Below are 22,734 nucleotides of genomic sequence, written 5' to 3' on the forward strand. Positions count from 1 at the left end.
ATGTATGTATTTATTCATTGTGGTATTGGGAATGGAACCCAGGGGTCTTCCACCTCCAAACTATGCCCCATTTATCTATATTTGGAAAAGGGGTGTCAATAAGTTCCTCAGATCCTCACTAGGTTGCTGAGATTGGCTTCAAACTTGTGATGCTCCTGTCTCAGCTTCCCAAGTACTGGGATTACAGGTGTGCACCACCATGCCTCACTACTTTTTTTTCTTCTCTTTAGTATAGGTAATTGAACCAGGGGTGTTCTACCTCCAAGCTATACTCCAGCCCTATTTTTTGTTCTTTATTTTGGTGGTACTGGGAGTGGAACCCAGAGGCTTTCTACCTCCGGGCTATACTCCCAGACCTTTATTTTATTTTATTTTATTTTTTATTTGGAAACAGGGTCTCACTAAGTTGCTGAAAGCCTCACTAAGTAGCTGAGGCTGGCTTCGAACCCGTGCGATTCTCCTGTCTCAGCCTCCCAAGCGCAGGGATTACAAGCGTGCGCCACCACGCCCGGCTCTTTTTTATTCTTTTTTTTTTTTTTATTATTATTTAAGACCTTTATTAACAGATGCTTGCAGTTTGTTGACTTTTTTGAAAAAATCAAGTTGTAAACTTTTATTACAAATTAAAAATGAAGTTCTTAAAAATCTCAACTTGACCAGATATGAAACAATTTAAAAACCTTTAAAGGTGTATTGAGAAAAAACAGGCTTTTTTTTTAAAAAACACGTTTGTCATTACCAAAAAGAGACATCTTTAGGTAAAAATAATAAAAACCCCATGCTGCATAGATAATGCAGATAGTTCTAGTTATCTGGTCAGCGGGCAAAAAGCAAGCACTTAAGGTCTTCAGCTCCAATCTTTTGTTCATTTCTTATTGCTGGAATTTCATTTTCATTTCTTGTTGGATGACTAAACCGGATGATGGTAGAGATGGTAAGCCGGCATTTACTCAGCCCCGCCCTGCTCAGCCTCGGGAGCGGACGAATTCTCAGCTGGTGGATCGGCTGCTTTTGTCTCTTTGCCATCTTGTGGTTTAGGGTTTTCTGGGCGTCTGCGCCGGTAATTGAAGTTGCGGCGGTACCGACGTTGAGGTGGCTGCTGACCTTGGGTATCATCTCCTTGATTTTCTTTATCCTCTTCGTTGCTGTCCTCTCTAGGCTGTCTTTGGCGAGGAGGGCCCCTGGAAGGGACACTGCGATATCGTGGTCTGTAACCCCGATACATATTCTGTCTCACTGGTCTACCTTGTTCTCCTGCACCTTGGTTGTCAGCACCCTCCATCACTTCTCCTTGCACAGGAGGGTTGGAATACTGTGGTCGACGCCCATAGGGTCTCCGCATGTAGTAAGGGGGGAACCTTCGCCTGCGGTAGGGCCGGCGTTGTTGGGCCTGGCCTTCGGGAGCGCTCTCCGATCCCTCATTCTTTTCCCCACTCTCACTATTCTGGTAATTCTGCTGGTAATTGCGTGGAGGACCCCTACGACGTGGATAGCGTCTATAATGGTTACGGTCTGCTGCATATTTACTGCCTTGAACTGGAACTCCACCAGGGCCTGTAACATTTGCTGCCTCCGCACCCTTTTCTCCTTCAACAACATCAAACTCCACAGTTTCTCCATCTCCTACACTGCGAAGGTACTTCCTGGGGTTATTCTTCTTTATGGCAGTCTGGTGTACAAATACATCTTCCTTGGTGTCATTCCTGTTGATGAAACCATATCCGTTTCTTACATTGAACCATTTTACTGTTCCCAAAACCTTCGTTGCGATGACCTTCTTGTCCCCGCCGGCAGGCGCCGCCGATGTGAGGCCGCCCGGGCCGCCGCTCCCTGCGCCGCTGCCCGTGGTGCCGGGCTTGGTGTCGGCGGCGCTGAGGGCGGGGGCGGCGGGGGGGGGGGGGCGGCGGGCGGCTGCTGGGTCTCGGCCTCGCTGCTCATGGTTGCGGTGATGGTGACTGGGGCCGGCTGCGGCAGCTGCGGCTCCTCCCGGGGTGTGATGGTAACTAGGCCGGCGGCGGCGGTGGGGCTGCTCAGGGCTCTCTGGGGTCCGCTCTCCGCTCCCGCTACCGATCGAACTCTCTTTTTTATTCTTTATTTTGAACTGAGATTACAAGTGTGCACCACCATGCCCAGTTTACCTTTTTTTTTTTAACTGCAAATTTAACACAAGGGTATTTTACTCTGAGATAAACACCTATTTCTTTTTATTTTATTTTTTATTTTTTTGGTGGTACTGGGGTTCCTGGAAACCCTTTTACCTCCGGGCTACACTCCCAGACACCTATTTTTTATATTTTTATTTGGAAACAGGGTCTCCTAAGCCAGCATGGCTGGCTTCAAACTTGCGTGATCCTCCTGTCTCTGCCTCCCAAGCGCAGGGATTACAAGCATGCACCACCACCACGGCCCCACCACGGCCTGTCTGTTTCTTTTGATTTTGAAACAAGGTTTTGCTAAATTGCTCAGGGTCTTCCTTAAGGTGCAGAGACTAGCCACAAACCTTTGATCTTTCTGTCTTAGCCTCCCAAGTACTGGGATTGCTGGAGTGAGCCACTGTGCTCATTATAACATTGTGGGTAGTGCTAAGTGATAAAGCCTATTCTTGGTATAACTTTAAGCTATCTATTCAAATTAGTTAGTACAGACTTGAGATTCCAATAAAATCTATAAACGGAAGTTGGATGGTGTGTGTCTTTGTGTGTGTGTGTGTGTGTGTGTGTGTGTGTTGCTGGGATTTAACCCAGGGGCATTCTACCTCTGAGCTACATCCCAGGCCAATTTTATTTTTTATTTGGAAACAGGGTCTTGCTAAGTTGCTGAAGCTGGCTTGGAACCTGTGATCTTCTGTCAGCCTCCTGGCTTGGTGTGTCTCTTATCATCTCCCTCTTCCTCCCTCTCCCTCCCTCTCCCCCTCTTCCCCTCTCCCCCTCTTCCCCCCCTCTCCCTCCCTCCCTCCCTCCCTCCAGTGCTGGAAATCAAAGCCCTCTCAAGCTAGGCAAGAGCTATAACTCCCAGTCTTTAAGTCTTTCTTATCTATAGCTTTATCTCCCTTTATTCTCACCCCCCCACCCCCAAGAGCCAACCCAGGAGCTCTCTGCCTCTGAACTACATCCGCAGTCCTGTTTTTTTTAAGGGTCACACTAAATTGCTCAGGCTGCATTCCACTTGCCATCCCCGTGCTCTCAGCCTCTGGAGGAGCTAGAATTGGAGGTAGGTATATGCCGCAATGTCCAGGTTCTTCTTTTTCTAACCTTGCATTTGATGAAGAAATGGATTCTATTACAGCCTGCATTTGGTGCATCCCAAAGATGATGGCTACTGCGTTCCTTTTTCCTTTTGTATTTCTCATAAGTTGCTAGGTCAAGACATTTGATCTCATTCAAGGTTTTTGTTTGGTGAGGCAAGGGGAGTGAAATATTTCCTATATGCTGTTTTATTTTTCTTCAGTATTGGAGATTGCTCCCCTGAGCTATGCACTCAGCCCTATTTTTCTTTTTCTTTTCTTTTCTTTTTTTTTTTTTTTTTTAAACAGGGTCTCACTAAGTTGTGGAGGGCCTCAGTAAGTAGCTGAGGCTGGCCTTGAACCTCTGAATCTCCTGTCTTAGCCTCCTAAGTACTAAGATTACAAGTGTGCACCACCATGCTGACCTTTTTTTTTTTTTTTTACCTTTTATAGGGGGTGTACATACTATCTTTTTTTCTCTCCAGTGTTAACAATGCCTAATGTCATGTCAATGTTGATGGCTATCACTTAGATCTTGATTTTAATAGACATTGCAAAATGGCGACACTTCACTTCTTCCTGTATTTTTTTTATTGAGATTTCTCTATAAAGAGAAATGTTCTCTTATTTGTTCAGTTATACTGAATTATAGCATGTACTGTAATGGCAAGATAGTTGATATTTACTAGTATTTAATGAGTTGGTTCGCTAGCATCCTCCAAAAGTGACTACTGAAACAGTTTAAAGTTTGAGTATTATAGCTATTTTATGTAATTCTAGTACTTAATAGGCAGAGACAGGAGGATCGGAAGTTCGAAACCAGCCTTGGCAAATTAATGTGGCTGTCAGCAACCTAGCAAAACTGTTATTTCAAAAATAAAACATAAAATAGGGGTGGGAAGTTAGAATGCTTCCGGGTTCAATCCCTAGCACACGCCCCACACACACACACACAAATAAAAAGAAATCCGGGTTTTACACAATTTGTGGAGCATAGGAACACAGAAAAAAAGATCTTTGGAATTTGTAAAACTTCTCTATTGTTACTTTTAAGAGCTTTTGTCTTGTTGTAATGGCCCAGTCATCTTTGATAGCTTTTTACCTTTCTCATGCAACAAGGTGTTTCTTAGATTCAGAATCAACCATTTTGCCAAGTAACTTGAGAAATGACATTTAGAAATCACTAGGCCGGGCATGGTGGCCACACTTGTAATCCCAGCACTTGGGAGACTGAGAAAAGAGGATCAATGCAGGTTTGAAGCCAGCCTCAGTTACTTAGTGAGGCTGTCAGCAACTTACTGACACTGTTTCCAAATTAAATATAAAAGAGGTCTGGTAGTGTAGCCTGGAGGTAGAAAGCCCCTGGATTTCATCCCCAGCAACACACACACACACACACACACACACACACACACACTGTCTGGAAGCTGTTAGTGCTTGTTGGTACTGTGTTGATTTAGAACTATTTAGTTGTCAGGAAATACATAATTATGAACTATTTAGTTGTCAGTACATAGATACATAAATATGTTTATTTTCTTGATATAACAGTGCATTTCCATTTCAAATTCAAAACTACCAATGCAAATGCAACTACATTTTCTACCTTTTTTATGCCAAAAAATTGGTTCTTAATAAGACTTAACAATTATGCACTTTCATTATTACATAATTAACCCATAATTTTCAAAATAGAAATGTCCACATTACTACAATCAATATGATTATTTTTAAAAAGTTTCCCCTTTTTTGCTATTTTTTCAATTTACCTTTTGGATTTTTGTTGTTGTTTGTTTTTTGCGAGTCTGGGTATGGAACCCAGGGGCATTCGACCTCCGAGCTACACCCCCTGCCCTATATTTTATTCTTTATTTTGAAACCAGGTTCAAAAAAAATATATATATATCCTCGGCATGTCAGATTTGGGGGATGAGAATCCAAGTTATTTCAAAATATATATGGTGGCAGATTTTGTCAGTCAAGAGGGGTTGGAAAGTGGAGAAGGAACATGGACGGCCAGACTCTCAGATTACTTTTGGTAGAATAGTAAAGTTTGCGGCCCTACAGTGTTTTTCATAAAGAGGAAAACAAAAATATTTCCATGCCTCTCTAAACAGTTTGTTCTACTTGATTCTGAGCAGTAAAGTCACATTTAGAAAAAGGTAAGGCTCAGCTGGGCGTGGTGGTGCACACTTGTAATCCCCACACTTGGAAGGCTGAGACAGGAGGATCACACCAGTTCGAAGCCAGCCTCAGCTACTTAGGCTCTCAGCAACTTAGTAGACCCTGTTTCCAAAAAAAAAAAAAAAAAAAAAAAAAATAGGTCTGGGAGTGTAGCCCGGAGGTACAATCTTTTGTTGAATTGAAATTCAACAAAAGATAAATCACCTGATTTCTCCCAAGTTCTAATTGTAGTACTTTGAAACCTAAAATTCACAATACTTTGCAAATTTCTTCTTTCTGTTATTTGGTACTAGGGACCCTTTTGTTTTCAGGGTCTTGCTAAGCCAGGCATGGTGGCAAATGCTTGTAATCCCAATAGTTGGGAGGCTAAAACAGGAGAATTGTGGGTTTGAGGACAGCCTGGGCAACCTAGTTAGACCCTGTTTCAGACTAAAATTAGGGCCAGAGTGTGACTCAGAGGTAGACACACACACACACACACACACACACACACAGTCTCACCAACACTCTTAGGCTAGTCTTAAACCTGAAATCCTTTTGTCTTAGCCTCCCAAAGTACTGGAATTTACAGATGTGTACCACCACACCTAGCTGCAAATTTCTCATTCTTCTATTTTTTTCTTTGGATACTCAGGATGTATCCAGCAACACCCCCAGCTCTTTTTTTAATTTGGAACAAGGTATTGCTAGGCTGTTGAGAGTTTTGCTGTTGTTGAGGCTGTCCTTGAATTTGAGATCCTCCTGTTTCAGCCTCCCAAGTACTGGCATTACAGTCATGCACCAACATTCCCTGCCTTTTTTTTTTTTTTTTTTTTTTTTTAGGGAGAATATAAAAGATTGATTGGGAGAAGTAGGAGTGCAGATTAAAAGGCCACAGTAAAGGAGCTACATTCCAGAGAAAGATTCTGGAACGGTCAATTTATAGAGTAGTAATTGGCCAATGTTTCTCATAATAATAGCTAACCTGTATTGAGACTGTTTAAACTTCACAATCCACCTGGGCGTGGTGGCGTATGCTTGTAATCCCAGAGGTTGAGAGGCTGAGATAGGAGGATTGCACAGGTTCGAAGCCAGCCTTAGCTACTTAGTGAGGCTCTCAACAGCTGAGACCCTGTTTCCAAATAAAATATAAAATAGGTCTGGGAGTGTAGCCCAGAGGTAGAAAGCCCCTGGGTTCCATTCCCAATACAATAATAATAATAATAGTTATTATTATTATTATTAATCTTCACAATCCAAAGAATTGAGCACTTTATATTTCACCAATGAGAAAATTAAACCTAAGAAAGATAACTATGAAGCTGGGCATGGTGGCGCATGCCTGTAATCCCAGTACTTTGGAGGCTGAGACTGGAGGATAGTGGGCTCCAGAACAGCCTCAGCAACTAAGGCTCTCAGCAAATGAGTAAGACTTTTTTTCATAAACCAAAAAATAAAAGGGGCTATGGATATAACTCAGAGGTAGAACTCCTCTGGGACCAATCCCCAGTAGCACACATCCTCACACACCAAAAAAAACCCCACTATTGAGTGTCTACGGCTATACCACCCTGGAACGCACCAGTTCTTGGAAGCTAAGTGGGGTCAAGACTGGTTAGTACGTGGATGGGAGAAAAATATCTATGGTTACCAAATCTAGTTGGTGGCAGAATTAGAAGGAAGCCGGGCGTGGTGGCGCCTGCGCATGGGAGGCTGAGACAGGAGGATCGCATAGGTTTGAAGGCAGCCTCAGCTACTTAGTGAGGCTCTCAGCAACTTAGTGAGACCCTGTTTACAAATAAAAATATAAAATAGGTCTGGGAGTATAGCCCAGAGGTAGAAGGCCTCTGGGTTCCACCCCCAGTACCACCAAAAAAAAAAAAAAAAATTAGAAGGAAGAATTTTTTTTGGTTGTACTGGGGATGGAACCCAGGGACTTTCTACCTCTGGGCTACACTCTCAGACCTATTTTATATTTTTATTTGTAAACAGGGTCTCACTAAGTTGCTGAGGCTGGCTTCGAACCTGCCCGATCCTCCTGTCTCAGCCTCCCAAGTACTGGAATTACAAGCATGTGCCACTGTACCCAGCTAGAAGGAAGGATTTTTGAAGATCCTGGTGTTCTTCTAGTTTTCCAACAAATCTTAACCAATGATTTCACTTACTCTTAATTGTTTGGATAAAGAATATTATGGTTGGTATGGTGGCACATGCCTGTAATCAGTACTTTGGAGGGTGAGACAGCAGAATCACAGGTTGGCCTCAGCAATTTAGTGAGACTTATTTCAAAATAAAAAATAAAATAGGGCTGTGATTCTGCCTCAGAGCTATGAGACAAAATGTCCCTAGGTTCAATACCTTAGTATCAAGGGGGGGAATTGCTGGCATGCTAATTAGTCATGTTCCCGCTGAGCCACACCTCAAGCTGTTGTTTGTTTGTTGGTTGGTTTGTTTGTTTGTTTGTTTAGGCACTGGGGATTAAACCCAGGGACATTTTGGCTCCAAGCCATATTTTGACACAGGGTCTTGCTAAGTTTCTGAGGCTGGCCTGGAACCTGTGATCATCCTGTCTCAGCCTCCCAAGTACTGGGATTATAGTGTTACACCACCTTGCCTGGCTCCTCATATATTATTTTAACATAGATTCATATATTTTCCCATAAAATAAGTCCACATGTATATTGTAATTTGGGTCCAAAGAGTTATCAAATATTTCAGAATCTACTATGTAGAAGCCAGGTGTGGTGGTGCACACTTGTAATCCCAGCATTTGGGAGGCTGAGACAGGAGGATCGCAGTTCACAGGCAGCCTCAGCTGCTTAGTGAAGCCCTTTGCAACTCAGACCCTGTTTCAAAACAAAGAATAAACATTAGGGCTGGGGTTATAGCTTGGAGGTAGAAAGCCCTTGGGTTCCATCCCCATTACTACACACACACACAGAATCTGCAGTGTTATACGTATTCACACAGGGCATTTGGTTTGACATCTATTGATGAACTAAACCTGTATTTGTAAGCTGATTTTTTTTTTTTTAACGTATCACTAGGTTGATGAGAGTCTCACTACTTGCCAAGCGTGCACCACCACACCTAGATGCAAGCTGATTCTAAGGGAAAACAGCAGATGTCAGTAGTGTTGTTGTTTAATGGGGATTTAACCCCAGGCTAATATTTAGCTACTACTTGGGGCAATAAAGAAATTGAAATTTTCTAAATTGAGAACTTACTGAAATCTTCTTGTTTTCAAACATAAATTTATTTATTATTGGGACGCATCATGGCATAAGAGAGAACCTGGATTTTGAGAGTAGCTATTCTTGGTTTCACCCTCAACTTTACCATTTATTAGCTGGTCTGTCCTTCCTTCCTTCCTTCCTTCCTTCCTTTCTTTTTTCTCTCTTTTGTACTTTCTTTGTGGTACTGGAGATTGAATCCTCCCAGCTACAACCCCAGCCCTATTTTTTGTTCTTTATTATAAAATAGGGTCTCACTAAATTGCAGAGGGCCTTACTTAAATAGCTGAAGCTGGCTGTGAACCTGTGATCCTCCTGCCTCAGCCTCCTAGGTACTGGGATTACAAGCTTGTGTCACCATGCCCAGTTTATCTGGGTAGTCTTAGACAAGATATATAACCTTTGAATACTTGGCTTTTCAGTCCTAAAAATGAGAGTTTTGGTATTCGCAGTGCTTATTACATAGATGTTTAGTAAGTGGGTAGTACAGGTATTTTATATGAGAGATCAGTAATTGTGAATGCAAAAGTTCTGTGTATACGGATTTTCCTTAAAAATCAGAGCCCAGTCACAATTACTTTCTTCAAGGATTTTACATTCCTTTTCTCTTGCCACTACCAGGGAAGGCATACTGCCAGTTGCATAAAGCAAAGCAAAGCCATCTGTGTGGTAAAAAAGAGAAAACAAAAACCCCCTAGTTTTTGCCAAGTTTCTCTCTGGGAATAATAAAAGCAAAATTTAAAATGTGTATCCTCAACAAGCTAGAGCTAACAAACCAATTGTAATTTAGAAAACCTAGATCTCCACTGAGATTTCACACCCACCTCCTACAGTGTTTGTTAGTATCAACAGTTGAGATATGGAAAGAGAAACATTTCTTAGGAAAGGGAGGTGATTATACATACCCTAGTTACCCAATCCCTACACAAATAGTTGATTAAGACATCTGGTTAAAATGCTACACACTGCCTAATGTTTGTGATACCATCCTTGAATCATATTTGGCAAGAGATAGCTCAGGAATTATAGTATTGCAAAAGTTGGTTGCCAGGTGTGTGTGTGTGTGGGGGGGGGGAGATATTGATGTAAGATTGAGCCCAGGAGCATTCTGCCTCTGAGCTACACCCCTAGCCCCTTTTTATTTTGAACAGGGTCTAGCTAGATTGATGAGAGCCTCACAACTTGCCCAGCCTGTCCTCAAACCTGTGATCCTCCTGTCTCAGCCTCTCAAGTACTGGGATTACACATGTGCTTTGTCCTCTTACCTTCTGACCTGAGAGGAAGAAATTAGACCAAGGCTATTTGAGATAGGCTAGGGCTATTAGAATAGTTTACATACTACCTCAGTTTCCCCTGTGCATTTTACTGGAAACTGGTTGGGTTTCACAATATATTTTTCCCCCTTTAGTGCTGGAGATTGAACCCAGGGGCATTCTACCTCCAAGCTATATCCCCAGCCCTATTTTTGTAATTTTTATTTGGAAACAGGGTCTCAAAGTTGCTGAGAGCCTTGCTAAATTGCTGAGGTTGGCCTTGAATTTGTAATCCTGTCTCAGCCTCCCAAGTACTGAGAGGCCTGCACCACTACACCTGTCTCAATATTTTTTGTTTCAAAGGTAAATATTGACCTTCTCTCCTTCTGTGTAAATTACTGTATCAAAATGCAGTATTCTCCTAAATTCTTGGCAGGCCAGTTCAAGGAAGGGGAGTTATCTCTGAGGGGAGAAAGAAAGAGGGCAAAGTTCATGGAGCAAAGAATGTTTGTTTCTCAAAAAGACACCCAGCTGTACCTGCCCAGTACAGGGTGGATGTGTGGTAGCCATTGGTGACATTTAACACTTGTCACTGGGGAAAAAGAAGGCTCCAAAGGTAATCTTTATTTCCCATTGCCGCTATTTTGTCCAGTGCTGTCTCATTAGGTCAGATGGCAGTGAAGCTGAATACAAGCCAGTTAGGAGACAGTTTAGATTTAGCCATCTTTTATTGAGTACTGGCTGGGTACCCACAATGGTGTGGTGGGGTGCTTCCATGTGATTCTTGTTAATGGATATGATGGCAGGATGTTTCTCAGAAGGTTGTTGAGGAAAATGTAAAGATAGCTAACAGCTCCTGGCACAGAGTAGTAATAATGAAAAGAACAATGTTTGACAAACAAGAGAGAAACAAAAGTTGTTAGGGTGAGGTAGGATTCCTTATTTAGTCACTCAGTCATTTCTTACTGTATATCAAGGAATTACAGTGGATTTAGGGAATAGAAGGGTCAGTCAGTTGGTTCTTTTCTCCATCTAGATTTTTTTTTTTTTTAACAAGGCTGGGGTATAGTTCAGTAGTAGAGTGGATGCTTAGCATTTATAAAGCTCTGGGTTTGTCAGGGTGAAAGGGGTCAGTTCCTCATCTTAACTCAGGATCAGTAGGGTCCTTGGCTTCCATGGCACACACCAGTCAGAGACAAAGACAGACAGAGATTAGTTTAGGAAAAGTGAGAGATACGCGTTCAAAGAAGAGCACAGGCCATCTCTAGAGGAGCTGTTGTCTCATAATTCTTACTCATGGGAGACCTGAGGGAGTGGGTAGGTGTGCACAGCAGGGATAGAGGTCTCAATTTCCTTAGGTTCCTGCATTGGTGGGTGGTGGCTGGGTGGCACCTTTAGCTTGACCTTCCTTAGGGATCCCCTGTTCACTAAGCATCTCAGGTGGGGTGAGGGACCATTGTGATTAAGGGTGCAGGATTGCTGAAGGGTTTTTTTGTTTGTTTGTTTTGTTTTTGTCTTTGTTGCCTAAGAAAGAAGCAGGCCCTGAAGGATGAAGATAAAATTATGAAGTGTCTAGGTTTTAAAACTATAATTTTTGCAGGGTATGGTAGCATATGATTGTGGTCCCAGTACTGGGGAGGCTGAGACAGAAGGAACATAGATTTGAGGCCAGCCTCAGCTACTTAGGCATCTGCAACTTAGTGAGACCCTGTTTCACAATAAAGAATAACATATAGGCCGGGTGTGGTGGCGCACGCTTGTAATCCCTGCGCTTGGGAGGCTGAGACAGGAGGATCGCACAGGTTCGAAGCCAGCCTCAGCTACTTAGTGAGGCTCTCAGCAACTTAGACCCTGTTTCCAAATAAAGTATAAAAAAGTTTTGGGAGGGGTGTATTCATTTCGAGTCACCCCCCCCCATGCCATTTTGGCATGGGGCTGTATTTCTCTCTTTTAATAAACTTCTTTAAATCTTCAAAAAAAAAAAAAAGGTTTGGGAGTATAGCCCAGAGGTAGAAAGCCCCTGGGTTCTACCCCCAGTACCACCAAAAAAAAAAAAAAGAAAAAAATATAGGTCTGGGGGTGTAGCTCAGAGGTAGAATGCCCCGGACGGAGTTCAGTTCCCAGTAACACACACACACACACACACAAAAAAAAAAAAAAAAAAAAAAAAAAACCAAAACAGAACAGTCTTGCTAAGTTGCTCGAGGATCTTGCAAAGTTGGCTGGCTTTGAACCAACAGTTTTCCTGTCTCAGCCTCCCAAGTACTGAGATTACAGGCATATGCCGCTACACTTATCTCCCCTATTTTTTTTTTTTTTTTTTTGTGTGTGTGTGTGTGTGGTACTGGGGTTGGAACCCAGAGGCTTTCTACCTCCGGGCGATACTCCCAGACCTTTTTTTATATTTTATTTGGAAACAGGGTCTCACTAAGTTGCTGCGAGCCTCATAAGTAGCTGAGGGTGGCTTCGAACCCGTGCGATCCTCCTATCTCAGCCTCCCAAGCATGGGGATTACAAGCGTGCGCCACCACGCCTGGCTTCCCCTAATTTTTTAAACATTTATTTTACCATAAATAAATGTTTCTTGTAAAGATAAATAAAATTATTTTAGCAGTTTTTCTATTCTTCCTTAAGTACTCATTATATTTGCTTAAGCCTAAGAGTCCTTGTAAATTTTCTATTCTATCCCCCACATACTTAGTTATCATCCAGTCCTTTTGACTCTACTTTTTTTTTTTTTTTTTTTTTTGGTGAAACTGGGGATGGAACCCAGGGGCCTTCTACCTCTGGACTACACTCCCAGACCTATTTTATATTTTATTTGGAAACCGGGTCTCTTAAGCCAGCTGAGGCTGGCTTTGAACCTGTGTGATCCTCCTGTCTCAGCCTCCCAAGCGTGGGGATTACAAGTGTGTACCACCACGCCCGGCTTGACTCTACTTTTAAAAATATGTCCCAAATATGTCTGATTCTCTCTTTGCTGCTTTCATGCGTGTGTGTGTGTGTGTGTGCAATATATATATATGCATCATGATATATATAGTGAGGGGGTGCTGGGGATTGAACCAGGGGCATTCTACCTCTCCTTATTTTTATTTATTTAGCAGTACTGGGGATGGAACCCAGAGGCATTCTACCTTCAAGCTACACCCCCAGCCCTATTTATTTTATTATTATTATATATATATTTTTTGTATGTGTGGTACTGGGGTAGAACCCAAGGGCTTTCTACCTCCGGGCTACGCTCCCAGACCTATTTTATATTTTATTTGGTCTCACTAAGTTGCTGAGAGCCTCACTAAGTAGCTGAGGCTGGCTTCGAAACTGTACAGTCCTCCTGTCTCAGCCTCCCAAGTACTGGGATTACAAGCATATGCTACCACGAAGGGCTATTCTTTATTTTGAAGCAGGGTCTCACTGAGTTGCAAACGACCTTACTAAATAGCTGAGGTTGTCCATGAACTGCAGCCCACCTTAACAGCCTCCCAAATGCCAAGATTGCAAACATATGCTACCATGTGCAACTTATATTTTTATTTTTGAAACAGGGTCTCACTAGGTTGAGAGTCTCACTCTTCATTGCTATAATTTCTAAGCCACCATGCTCTTTTTCTTGGACCTCTGAGTAGATTTCCTGCTGGCATCCTATTCTTTTTTTTTTTTTTTTTTTTTTTTTTTTGGTGGTACTGGGGTTCCTGGAAGCCCTTCTACCTCCGGGCTACACTCCCAGACCTATTTTATATTTTTGAAACAGGGTCTCCTACGCCAGCGCGGCTGGCTTCGAACCTGCGCGATCCTCCTGTCTCCACCTCCCAAGCGCGGGGATTACAAGCGTGCGCCACCACGCCCGGCGGCATCTTATTCTTTAATGCCTTCCACAATTATATTTTCATGTGCAACCAGAATGACTTTAAATTGTGTACATGTGACTATGTCAGTTCCATGGGGCTTAGAATTAGGCTTTGGATTTAGTAATTCTCTACATTAAAGACACCTGGAAGCTGGGCATGATGGCACATGCTTGTAATCCCAGCATTCAGGAGGCTGAGACCGGAAGATCGCGGTTCACGCACAGCCTTAGCTACTTAGACCCTCTGCAACTCATTGAGACCCGGTTTCAAAATAAAGAATAAAAAATAGGGCAGGAGTTGTAGCTCGGAAGTCTAATGCCCCTGGGCTCCATCCCCAGACCCGCAAAAAAAAAAAAAAAAAAAAAGACACCTGGAAATTCCCCACCCCTACAGAAAAAAAATTACCTGTGCAGAGGCTTCAGAGAATCAGATTAAACTGCTGGAGGAGCCAGTGTCATGGTACCTTCTTGTAATCCCAGTACTTGACAAGCTGAGACAGGAGGATCACAGGTCTGAGACTTAGACTCAACTACTTAGCAAGAAACTCAGCAACTTAGTGAGACCCTGTTTCAAAATAAATATATTGCTGAGCATTGTGCCGCACACTTGTAATCCCAGCATTTAGAAGGCTGAGATGGGAGGATGATGGTTCAAGGGCAGCCTCAGCTACTACTTAGTAAGGGCCTTTGCAACTCAGTGAGACCATGTTTCAAAATAAAGAATAAAAAATAGGTCTGGAGGTATAGCTCAGAGGTAGAACACCCCTGAGCTCAATCCTCAGTACAAATAAATAAAGAAATAGAAATAGAAATAGGGCTGGCTGGGAGTGTACCTTAGGTAGAATGCCCCTGGGTTCCATCTCTAGTATCACACAAACCCTGCTTGGAGTGGTAAGTCTACTTAAGTGCTTCCTATCCACCAGTAAGACTCGTTAAACACTGTCCTTAGATGGATCTTTTTGTTTTTGTTTTGGTGGTACTGAGGTTCCTGGAAGCCCTTCTATCACCGGGCTACACTCCCAGACCTATTTTATACTTTTTTATTTTTGGAAACAGGGTCTCTTAAGCCAGCGCGGCTGGTTTCGAACCTGCGCGATCCTCCTGTCTACGCCTCCCAAGCGCGGGGATTACAAGCCTGCGCCACCACGCCGGGCCAGATGAGCGATCTTTCATCTGCCTATTTCTCAGACTTTATTCACTAACCTGCCAGACTGTCTCAGGTTTCTTCTCTATCTGAGTCAGGTTCTTTTCTTTCTTTCCTTTTCTCTCCCCCATCCCCTTCTGGCAGTGCTGGCGATGAATGTGTATGCTAGGCAAGTGCTCTACCACAGAGCCACGCCCCCAGCCCTATTTTTTGGTAGTACTGGAGTTCCTGGAAGCCCTTCTACCTCCGGGCTACACTTCCAGACCTATTTTCATATTATTTTTATTTGGAAACAGGGTCTCCTAAGCCAGCAAGGCTGGCTTCGAACCTGCACGATCCTCTTGTCTCCGCCTCCCAAGCATGGGGATTACAAGCGTGCGCCACCACGCCCGGCTCCCAGCCCTGTTTTTAAATAAATTTTTGTTTTAGAACAGATTTAGATTTACAGAAAATTATGATGGTATTATAGAAAACTCCCATATAAGCCGAGTGTGGTGACACAAACCCACAATACTAGTACTTGGAGTCTGAGACAGGAGGATCAGAGCTTTGAGACCAGCCTCAGCAGTTTACTGAGGCTGTCAAGCAATTTAGCAAGACCTTGTTTTAAAATTAAAATAAAAAGGGCTGGAAGTGTTGCTGAAAGGTACAAAGCCCCTGGGTTTAACTGGACTCAACACCCAGTAAGTAACACACAGACACACACATGCTCCCATATGATTCCGTGTTCCCTATTAATGCCTTAAAACATTAGTATGATACAGAGCTAGGCATGGTGATGCATGTTTGTAATCCCAGTACTTGGGAGGCTGAGACAGGAAGAGTGCAGATTAGTTTGAAGGTAGCTGGCCTCTGCTATTTAGCCAGGCCCTCTGCAACCTAGTGAAACCTTGTTTCAAAATAAAGAATTAAAAAAAAAATAGGGCTGAGGGTGTACCTCAGAGGTAGAATGCCTCTGGGTTCATTCCCCAGTACTGTTAAAAAAAAAAAAAAAAATGCCAGCCAAAGCATTAGCACGATACAATTGTCACAGTTAAAGAACCAAATAACCTCCTTATTTTTTTTACCTAATGTCTTTTTTTTAGTCCAGGATCCTATCTAGGATATCACATTTCATTTAACAGTCATGTCTCAGGCTTTTTGGGTGTGACGGTTTCTTGGACTTACTTTTTTTGGTTTTGGTTTTGATAACCTTGACAGTTTTCCGGAGTACTAGTCTGGTGTTTTGTAGAATGTCCCCTATTGGGATAAATCTGCTTTTCTCATGACTTGGCTGGGGTTATAGGTTTTTGGAAGGAAGACCACAGTAAAGCACCATTCTTATTACATCGTATTAAGGGTACAAACTATTTAACAGGATTTATTACTGCTGATGTTGCTCACCTGACTGAGGAAGTGCTTGTCAGATTTCTCCACTATAAAGTTATTTTTCTTCCATCCCTTTTGTCATACTATATTTTTTTTTGGAAGGAAGTCACCATGTATAGTCAACACTGGGAAAGAGTGGGAAGTTATGCTTCTGTTTGAAGGTAAAAAATATCTACCTAAATTATTTGGAATTCTTCTGTACAGGATATTTGTCTTTTCTTTCTCCTTTATTCATCATGTATTTATGCTATAGATTTTTTTTATACTTTAGGTTACAATCTTTTACTACATCATCCTTATCATCATCATTCTTGTCATCGTTATTTGGTGATACTGGGGATTGAACTCTGAGGCATTCTACTTCTGAGTACCTCCCCAGCCTTATTTTATTCTTTTTTTTTTTTTTTTTTTTTGCTGTACTGGGGATGGAACCCAAAGGCATTGTACCTATTGTACCTCTGAGCTACACCCCCATCCCAGCCCTATTTTTTAGTCTATTTTATTTTTTTAAAACAGAATCTCACTGAGTTACAAAGGGACTCGCTAAGTAGCTGAGGCTGTCCATGAACCTCAATCCTCTGGTCTCAGCCTCCCAAATTCTGGGATTACAAGTGTGCGCTACCATGGCCTATTGTATTCTTTATTTTAAAACAGGGTCTAAGTTGTGGAGGGCCTCACTAAGTAGCTGAGGCTGGCCGCAAACCTATGATCCTCCTGTCTCAGCCTCCCAAATACTGGGATTACAAGCATGCGCTACCACACCGGCTTTTATTTTTTATTATTTTATATATTTTTATTTATTTATTTACTTACTTATTTTGCGGGTCTGAGAATGGAACCCAGGGGCATTTGACCTCCAAGCTACACCCCCTGCCCTATTTTTTATTCTTTATTTTGAAACCGGGTCTCACTGAGTTGCAGAGGGCCTCATGAAGTAGCTGAGGCTGTCTGCGAACTGTGATCCTCCAGGTCTCAGCCTCCGAATGCTGGGATTACAAGCATGCACCACTACGCCCGGCTTCACACCGGCTTTTAAAAATTACTTTAATAAGACTTAAAATCTCATTTGTGGCTAGCCTCAGCTACTTAGTGAGGCCCTCCGCAACTTAATGAGACCCTGTTTCAGAATAAAAGAATAGCCAGGCGTGGTGGCGCACGCTTGTAATCCCCGAGTTTGGGAGGTAGAGACAGGAGGATCGCACAAGTTCGAAGCCAGCTATGCTGCCTTAAGAGACCCTGTTCCCAAATAAAAAAGTATAAAATAGGTCTGGGAGTGTAGCCCTGAGGTAGAAGGGCTTCCAGGAACCCCAGTACCACCAATAAATAAATAAAATAAAAGAATATAAAATAAGCCTGGAGCCGGGCGTGGTGGCGCACACTTGTAATCCCTGCACTTGGGAGGCTGAGACAGGAGGATCGTGCAGGTTCGAAGCCAGCCTCAACTGGCTTAAGAGACCCTGTTTCCAAATAAAATATAAAATAGGTCTGGGAGTGTAACCTGGAGGTAGAAGGCCCCTGGTAGAAGGTCCCTGGTTTCCATCCCCAGTACCACCAAAAAAAAAAAAAAAAAGGCCTGGAGGTGTAGCTCAGAGGTAGAAATGCCCCTGGGATAGATAGAAAGAAAGAAAGAAAGAAAGAAAGGAAGGAAGGAAGGAAGGAAGGAAGGAAGAAAGAAAGAAAGAAAGAAAGAAAGAAAGAAAGAAAGAAAGAAAGAAAGGCAGGCAGGCTATGTTTCATTGATGGGGATGTAACTGAGTACAGTATTTGGTTTCAATCCCTAATACTACAAAAACAAACAGAAAACTTGGTTCCTACTTATAATTACATTAATATCCATTTCCCAGCTTGGTTGTATATTAGAATCAGTTGGGGAACCTTTAAAAAAAGTTTAACTAAGGAACTTATTTAAAAAAAAAAAACATAGCCAGGTGAGATGGCATACGCCTGTAATTCCAGTACTTGGGAGGTTGAGACAGGAAGATTACAGGTTCAAGGACAGCCTCAGCAATGTAGCAGGACTCAACAACCTAGTAAGACCTTTTTTCTTTCTTTCAAATTTTAAATTTTTGGTGTGTGTGTGTGTGTGTGTTTGTGTGTGTGTATTTTTTGAGGGGGTACTGAGGATGGAACCCAGGGATCTCCTACCTTCAGGATATATCCCCCAGACCTAATTTGTTTTTTATTTGGAAACAATCTCACTAAGTTGCTGAAAGCCTCACTAAGTTGCCGAGGCTGGCTTCAAACCTTTGATCCTCCTGGTGAGACCTGTTGCAAAGTAAAAAAAGATTGGGGCTATAGGCTGGAGGTAGGATGCCCCTGGATTCAATTTCTAGTACACATACATACATACATACATACATACATACATACATACATACATACATACCACCCACTGTTTCCTGCATGCTTTCTCTAACCAGGAAGATTTTGACTAATTTGTACTTTTTTTGTGTGTGTATATGGTACTAAGGGTTAAACCCATTGATATTCTACCTCTGAGCTACAGCCCCAGCCCTATTTTATTTTATTTTTTAAACAGGGTCTCACTAAATTCCTGAGAGCCTCACTAAATTGCTAAGACTGGCCTCAAACCTGTGATCAACCTGTTTGAGCCTCCCAAGTGCTGAGATTATAAGTGTGAGCCACTATGCTTGGCTTAAAATCTTGAAGTTTTAAAAAGAAGTTCCATATTTGAAAATTATTAGTCTAGAATAGTTAGCTGACTAGAGAAATTGTTACAGTTCTACCATACATTAAACATCTGCCTTAAATACTTTGTTTTTGCAGAACTGGGGAGTGAACCCAGGGGCACTCTACCTCCAAGCTGCATCTCCAGCCCTTTTTTTTCTTCTTTTTTTTTTTTCCAGTACTGGGGGTGGAACCCAGGGGCTACACCACCAGCCCTATTTTTTATTCTTTGTTTTGAAACAGGGTCTCACTGAGTTGCAAAGGGTCTCACTAAGTAGCTGAAGCTGTCCGTGAACTGCGATCCTCCTGTCTCAGCCTCCCTAATGCTTCAATTACAAGCATGCGCCGCCACGCTGGGTTTCTGTTTGTTTGTTTATTTATTTATTTATATAATTTATTTATTTTTGCGGGTCTGGGGATAGAACCCAGGGGCATTTGACCTCCGAGCTACACCCTTTTATTCTTTATTTTGAAACAGGGTCTCACTAAGTTGCAGAGGGCCTCATGAAGTAGCTGAGGCTGTCCGTGAACCGTGATCCTCCGGTCTCAGCCTCCTGGATCTGGGATTACAAGCGTGCACTACCATGCCCTGCTTCTTTTTTATTCATTATTTTGAAACAGGGTTTTCTAAGTTGCCAAAGGCCTCACTAAGTACCTAAGGCTGGCCAGTCTTAGCCTCCAAAGTACTGGGATTACAAATGTGCACTACCACAATGCCTTCCACCTCCAAGGTGCACATTAAATATTTATTTATTTATTTATTTGTTTATTTATTTATTTTGGTGGTACTGGGGTTCCTGGAAGTCCTTCTACCTCCAGGCTACACTCCCAGACCTATTTTATTTTTGGAAACAGGGTCTCTTAAGCCAGAGCGGCTGGCTTTGAACCTGCGCGATCCTCCTGTCTCCACCTCCCAAGCGTGGGGATTACAAGTGTGCACCACCACGCCTGGCTTCATTAAATACTTTTTAGTGCCTTTTTCTAGCATTATAAATTAAAGATTCCTAGGTGGGTGTGGAGGCACACACTTGTTATCCCAGTATTTTGGAGGCTGAGACAAGAGGATCACAGTTTGCGGACAGCCTCAGCTACTTAGTGAGGTCCTCCGCAACTTAGTGAGACCCTGTTCCAAAATAAAGAATAAAAAATAGGGCAGGGGCTAAAGCTCGGAGGTCAAATGAGGTTCATCCCCAGACCCGCCCCCCAAAAAAAATAACAATAATAATAATAATAACAATATAAAAAGGTTCCATTAGGGATAAAGACATCCATATAAGTATTTTTTATTATTTCCCTAATTAACTTCTTTTTTTTATCTTTTTTTTTTTCAGGATCTGACTGGCATAGAATCTATGGATCAGTGTCGCCATACATTGGAACAGCATAACTGGAACATAGAGGTATAATAGGATTCATTCTATACTTGTTTTTTTGTTTCAGGTACAAGGGATTGAACTAAGGGGCATTGTACCAATTGAACTACAACCTCAGCTCCTTTTTTTCTTTGTCTCCTCTCCCTTTCCCTCTCTTTCCTCTCCCTTTCTTTCTGTACTAGAGGTTGAACTCGGGAACATTAAACCTCAAAGCTACACCCCCAGCCCTGTTTTTTAATTTTTATTTTGAAACAAGGTCTTATTAGATTGATGAGCGTCTCACTATTTGCTGAGGCTATCCTCAAACCTGCAATCTTCCTGTCTCGGCCTCCCAAGTACTAGGATTCCAGTCATGCACCACTTTGCCCGACTCACTTTTACTTTGAAATAGGGCTTTGCTAAGTTGCCAAGGGTCTTACTACATTGCTTAGGTTCTCACTAAATTGCAGAGGCTGCCCTCAAACCTGCAATTCTTCTATCTCAGCCTCCTTAAGAGCTGGGATTATAGGCATGTGCTATTATGCCCAGCTCCAAATCCTTATTGTGTTTCTCTTTTCATGTCTATTTGGGAAAATTTTTAATTTTCTATTCCAGACACCTTAATGGGAACCTTCTTAGTCTATATTTTATAGATTATTATTATGGATTTTTCTAGGTAATCATGTCATCTTCAGCTAAGTGATTTTTTTCTTCAGTATATTCATCTATATTTTACTTGACTGTGAAGTTAACTAGAACTTTAGAACAATATCTAAATAAGTGATAGTAATAGCAAATATTTTGTCCTTACCATAATGCCTCTGACATTATATTAATAATTTTGATGTTGGGGCGCATGCGCACTCGCACGTGCGTGCGTGCGTGTGTATGTTACTGAGGATTGAACCTAGGGGTATCCTATCTATGAGCTATACCCCAGCCCTATTGTGTGTGTGTGTGTGTGTGTGTGTGTGTGCACGCGCGTGCTCTGGGGATGGAACCCAGAGCCATTTGACCTCTGAGCTACATCCACTGCCCTATTTTTTATTCTTTATTTTGAAACAGGGTCTCACTAAGTTGCAGAGGACCTCACTAAGTAGCTGAGGCTGGCCGTGAACCATGATCCTCCAGTCTCAGCCTCATGAATGCTGGGATTACAAGCGTGTGCCACCATGCCCGGATTTTATTTATTTATTTATTTATTTATTTATTTATTTATTTATTTATTTTGTGGTACTGGGGGTGGAATCCAGAGGCTTTCTACCTCCAGGCTATACTCCCAGACCTTTTTTTATATTTTATTTGGAAACAGGGTCTCACAAAGTTGCTGAAAGCCTCACTAAGTAGCTGAGGCTGGCTTCGAACCCCTACGATCTTCCTGTCTCAGCCTCCCAAGTGCGGGGATTACAAGTGTGCGCCACCACGCCCGGCTTACTTTTTATTTTGAAATAAGGTCTCATTAAGTTGCAGAAAGCCTCACTAAATTGCTGAGGTTGGCCTTGAACCTGCAATCCTCCTGTTTCAGCCTCCCAAGTATAGGCATACAGACATGTGCTACCATGCACAGCTTGATGTTGGTTCTTGCATTGATATAGATGAATAAAATATAAGTTTCATGAGAACAGAGTTTGTTTTGTTGGGCTGTGTGTGTGTGTGTGTGTGTGTGTGTGCACGCGCAGGTGTGCACCAAGAAGCGTTCTACCTTAGAGCTGTGCCACAGCCTTTTTCATTATTCATTTTGTAACAGAATTTTACTAGATTGCTTAGAGTCTTTTTTTTTTTTTTTTTTTTTTTTTAGTAATGGGAATGAAACCCAGGGATACACTCCCAGCCCTATTTTTTATTCTTTATTTTTGAAACAGGGTTTCACTAGTAGCCAAGGCTGGCCACGAACCCAGATCCTCCTGTCTCAGCCTCCCAAATGCTGGAATTGCAAGCATGTGCCACCACACCAGGCTATTTTTCCATTCTTGATATATTAATAGTCTATATCGGGAGTAGATAGCTGCGGCGGGCGTAGTGGCACATGCCTATAATCCCAGTATTCCTGGGAGGCTGAGACAGAAGGACTACAGGTTTGAGGCCAGCTTCCACAACTTAGCAAGCCCCTATTAAAAAGTAAAAAGGAGCCAGGTGTGGTGGTGGTGCACACTTGTAATCCAGGTGTGGTGGTGCACAATTATTATCTCAGTACTTGGGAGGCTGAGATAGGAGGATCGCAGATTCTCGGCAATCCTCTGCTACTTAGCGAGGCCTTCCACAACTTACTGAAACCCTGTTTCAAAATAAAGAGTAAAAAATAGGGCTAGGGGTGTAGCTCAGAGGTAGAATGCCCCTGGGTTCAATCTCCAGTACCACACACACAAAAAAAAATAAAATAAAATAAAAAAGGTAAAAAGGGCTGGGGCTATAGTTCAGAGTTGAACACCCCTGAGTTCCATCCAGAGCATAACCAAACAA

The 22,734-nt window shown here is 42.4% G+C and overlaps 1 protein-coding gene and 1 pseudogene across 2 annotated transcripts in view; one reads left to right on the forward strand and one right to left on the reverse strand.

Moving 5' to 3' along the window:
• Positions 1 to 22,734, forward strand: part of FAF2 (Fas associated factor family member 2) — a gene marked incomplete at both ends in the record, with an annotated part of 63,355 nt that overhangs the window by 13,886 nt on the left and 26,735 nt on the right. Inside the window, one exon of the mRNA XM_080693869.1 lies at positions 20,254 to 20,322. Coding sequence (XP_080549995.1) covers positions 20,254 to 20,322 — 69 coding nt within the window. The remainder of the gene's footprint in view (positions 1 to 20,253; positions 20,323 to 22,734) is intronic.
• LOC308279238 (Y-box-binding protein 1-like) lies at positions 774 to 1,938 on the reverse strand (annotated as a pseudogene). The gene has a single exon. The product of its transcript is annotated as a Y-box-binding protein 1-like (transcript).

The sequence above is a fragment of the Muscardinus avellanarius genome (assembly GCF_963383645.1).
Source record: "Muscardinus avellanarius genome assembly, chromosome: 1".
NCBI lineage: Eukaryota > Metazoa > Chordata > Mammalia > Rodentia > Gliridae > Muscardinus > Muscardinus avellanarius.